Genomic DNA, 2,281 nt, shown 5'->3' on the forward strand with positions numbered 1-2,281 from the left:
ATCTTATTTATTTAAACGTGATTCTAGTTTTTTATTTATTTATTTAACTAGTTCAAAAAAAATAGTTTTATAAACTTGTAAATTTGGCTAGATATCTACGAAGAAAAACATTATATTCCTTTTTTAAAAAAAATTGATGTGAGTATTCAAATCAGCTTGCGTGTAGTTTGACTAATCTCACGAGTTCAAAGTTAATGGCCTTATAATTCTCTAGTCATTCTAAAGTTTGTGTAACTCAAACTAGTAATCTCTAAAAAATAAATTCACAACTTAGACTAGCTAGTTACATCCCTTATTATTATATTCTTAATTACATGCAAGATAAAGTATGTATACAAGTGGTCGCGGTCAGACTTGGAGTCCAAGCACATGGGGTTATAATAAGAACAAGACGAGGCACCCTGTAGAAGGAAACACGCATACACGCAGAGGGAGAGAGAGATGGAAATGATGGAGGATGTGGTGATAGTCGGAGCAGGAATTGCAGGGTTGGCAACAGCAGTGGCTTTGAAAAGAGTAGGGGTTCGAGCCCTGGTGTTAGAGAGATCAGAAGGGCTAAGAGCCACAGGTGCAGCCTTGACTCTATATCCAAATGCTTGGCTTGCTCTTGATGCTCTTGGTGTTTCTCACAAGCTCACCCCCATTTATGCTCTTACATCGATGTAATAAGTTGTTGCTCTACACTAATTCTATTCTTTTGATCATGTCTGTCCATCGTTTCTTGAATTTGAATATTATATATCTTCTGGGTGATTGATTAGTTTCCTGTGCACTTCTCTTTTCCTCTTGTATGATTTAGGGGATATGTAACCAATGTTAGTGCTGGAGATGTTCAACAAGTCCACTTCCGAGTGGCCAATAATGGGTAAGCTTTTTGAACCTCAATAAAATAATTTCTTGATTAATTTTTTAGTACAATTTCATGCAAGGATCTGTACTATGAATGGCTGTTGTAATCATAAAAGAATTTTTTAGTCGGTTCAATATTATGGCTATACTGATGTATAATGGACAGACCGGATTCCTTCATGTTTATGCCAACAAAACTTGACTCTCATCAACATTCGCTTTCTATGACGTGCTTCTGGGTGTGAATTAATGCCTTGTTTTGTGAGAAATAGGGGCGATGGACAAGGAATTAGGACAGTTCACCGCAAAGTACTGTTAGAGGCACTGGCAGAGGAATTGCCAGTTGACTCAATTCAATTCTCTTCCAAGCTAGCTGTCATTGAAAGTGAAGAGCAAGGCGGTGCTTCCATTGCTGTTATCCATTTGGAAGATGGAACTACAATCAAATCTAAGGTTCTGATAGGCTGTGATGGGGTGAACTCGGTGGTGGCACGTTGGCTAGGACTGGCAGAACCAGTCCATTCAGGGCGGTCTGCTGTGCGAGGTTTAGCAGTTTTTTCTCAAGGCCATGGATTTAAGCAAGAAGTTCATCAGTTTGTGGATGCGGGCAAAAGAGCTGGTTTTGTTCCTCTTAATGACAGAGAAATTTACTGGTTTTTAACCTACAACGGTTAGCACTAAACCCTTCCTTCTTTCTCGTTTTAGCTGGACACAAATGATCGTTCATGTCAGATCATTGCAGGGAACATTTATTCTGAACTAATTTTCAATTCAGGAGAAAACATGGCGGGAGATCCCGAACAAATACAGAAACAAGTACTTGAGAAATATGCAGAAAAGTTTCCTTCATCATACCTGGAAGTGGTCCGGCATGCTGATCTTTCAACGTTAACATGGGCATCGTTGAAGTTTAGGCAGCCATGGGGGATCATATTTGGAAAGCTAAGCAAAGGAAATGTGACGGTAGCTGGTGATGCTATGCACCCCATGACTCCTGACCTAGGACAAGGCGGTGGTTCATCACTAGAAGACGCGGTGGTAGTGGGCAGACACATTGGCAATTCAGTTAAAAACAATGGAGGGCTGATTGTTCCAGGAGACATGGCTAAAGCCATAGATGATTATGTGAAGGAAAGGAGGTGGCGTGCTGCTTTTCTTGTCACAGGATCATATTTAGCAGGATGGGTGCATCTCGGTGGAGATAAATGGTTGGTGAAATTCTTAAGGGATGGAATATTTTACAAGTATCTTTTTGGCAGGATCTCTGGACTTGTGCATAAAGATTGTGGCAAACTTCCTGCTATGTCCTTCGGTGATATGGATCACTCAAGTAAGAAGGACTAGATTCAATTTTGGCATATAGATTCTGCAGATGAGTGGTTTCAGACAATGGCTCACAATTACTAGTTAACGAGTCTTTTTTATATTATTT

General features: G+C 39.8%; 1 protein-coding gene across 1 annotated transcript; it reads left to right on the plus strand.

Annotated features, from left to right (window-relative positions):
- The first annotated feature begins 371 nt into the window (after positions 1–371).
- Positions 372–2,281, plus strand: LOC118052604 (monooxygenase 2). Its single transcript, XM_073407071.1, has 4 exons — positions 372–662; positions 800–865; positions 1,122–1,519; positions 1,625–2,281. Exons 1-4 carry the CDS (start codon positions 442–444, stop codon positions 2,191–2,193), a joined length of 1,254 nt encoding a protein of 417 aa, XP_073263172.1. The 5' UTR covers positions 372–441; the 3' UTR covers positions 2,194–2,281.

This window comes from Populus alba, chromosome 19, assembly GCF_005239225.2.
Source record: "Populus alba chromosome 19, ASM523922v2, whole genome shotgun sequence".
NCBI lineage: Eukaryota > Viridiplantae > Streptophyta > Magnoliopsida > Malpighiales > Salicaceae > Populus > Populus alba.

What these genes read in the sequence shown, in the direction of transcription:
- LOC118052604 (XM_073407071.1), top strand. Translation starts at nt 442, where the DNA reads ATGGAAATGATGGAGGATGTGGTGATAGTCGGAGCAGGAATTGCAGGG. An exon ending in ATTTATGCTCTTACATCGAT is followed by an intron (nt 663 to 799) that starts GTAATAAGTTGT and finishes TGTATGATTTAG; the next exon opens with GGGATATGTAACCAATGTTA. An exon ending in TTCCGAGTGGCCAATAATGG is followed by an intron (nt 866 to 1,121) that starts GTAAGCTTTTTG and finishes TGTGAGAAATAG; the next exon opens with GGGCGATGGACAAGGAATTA.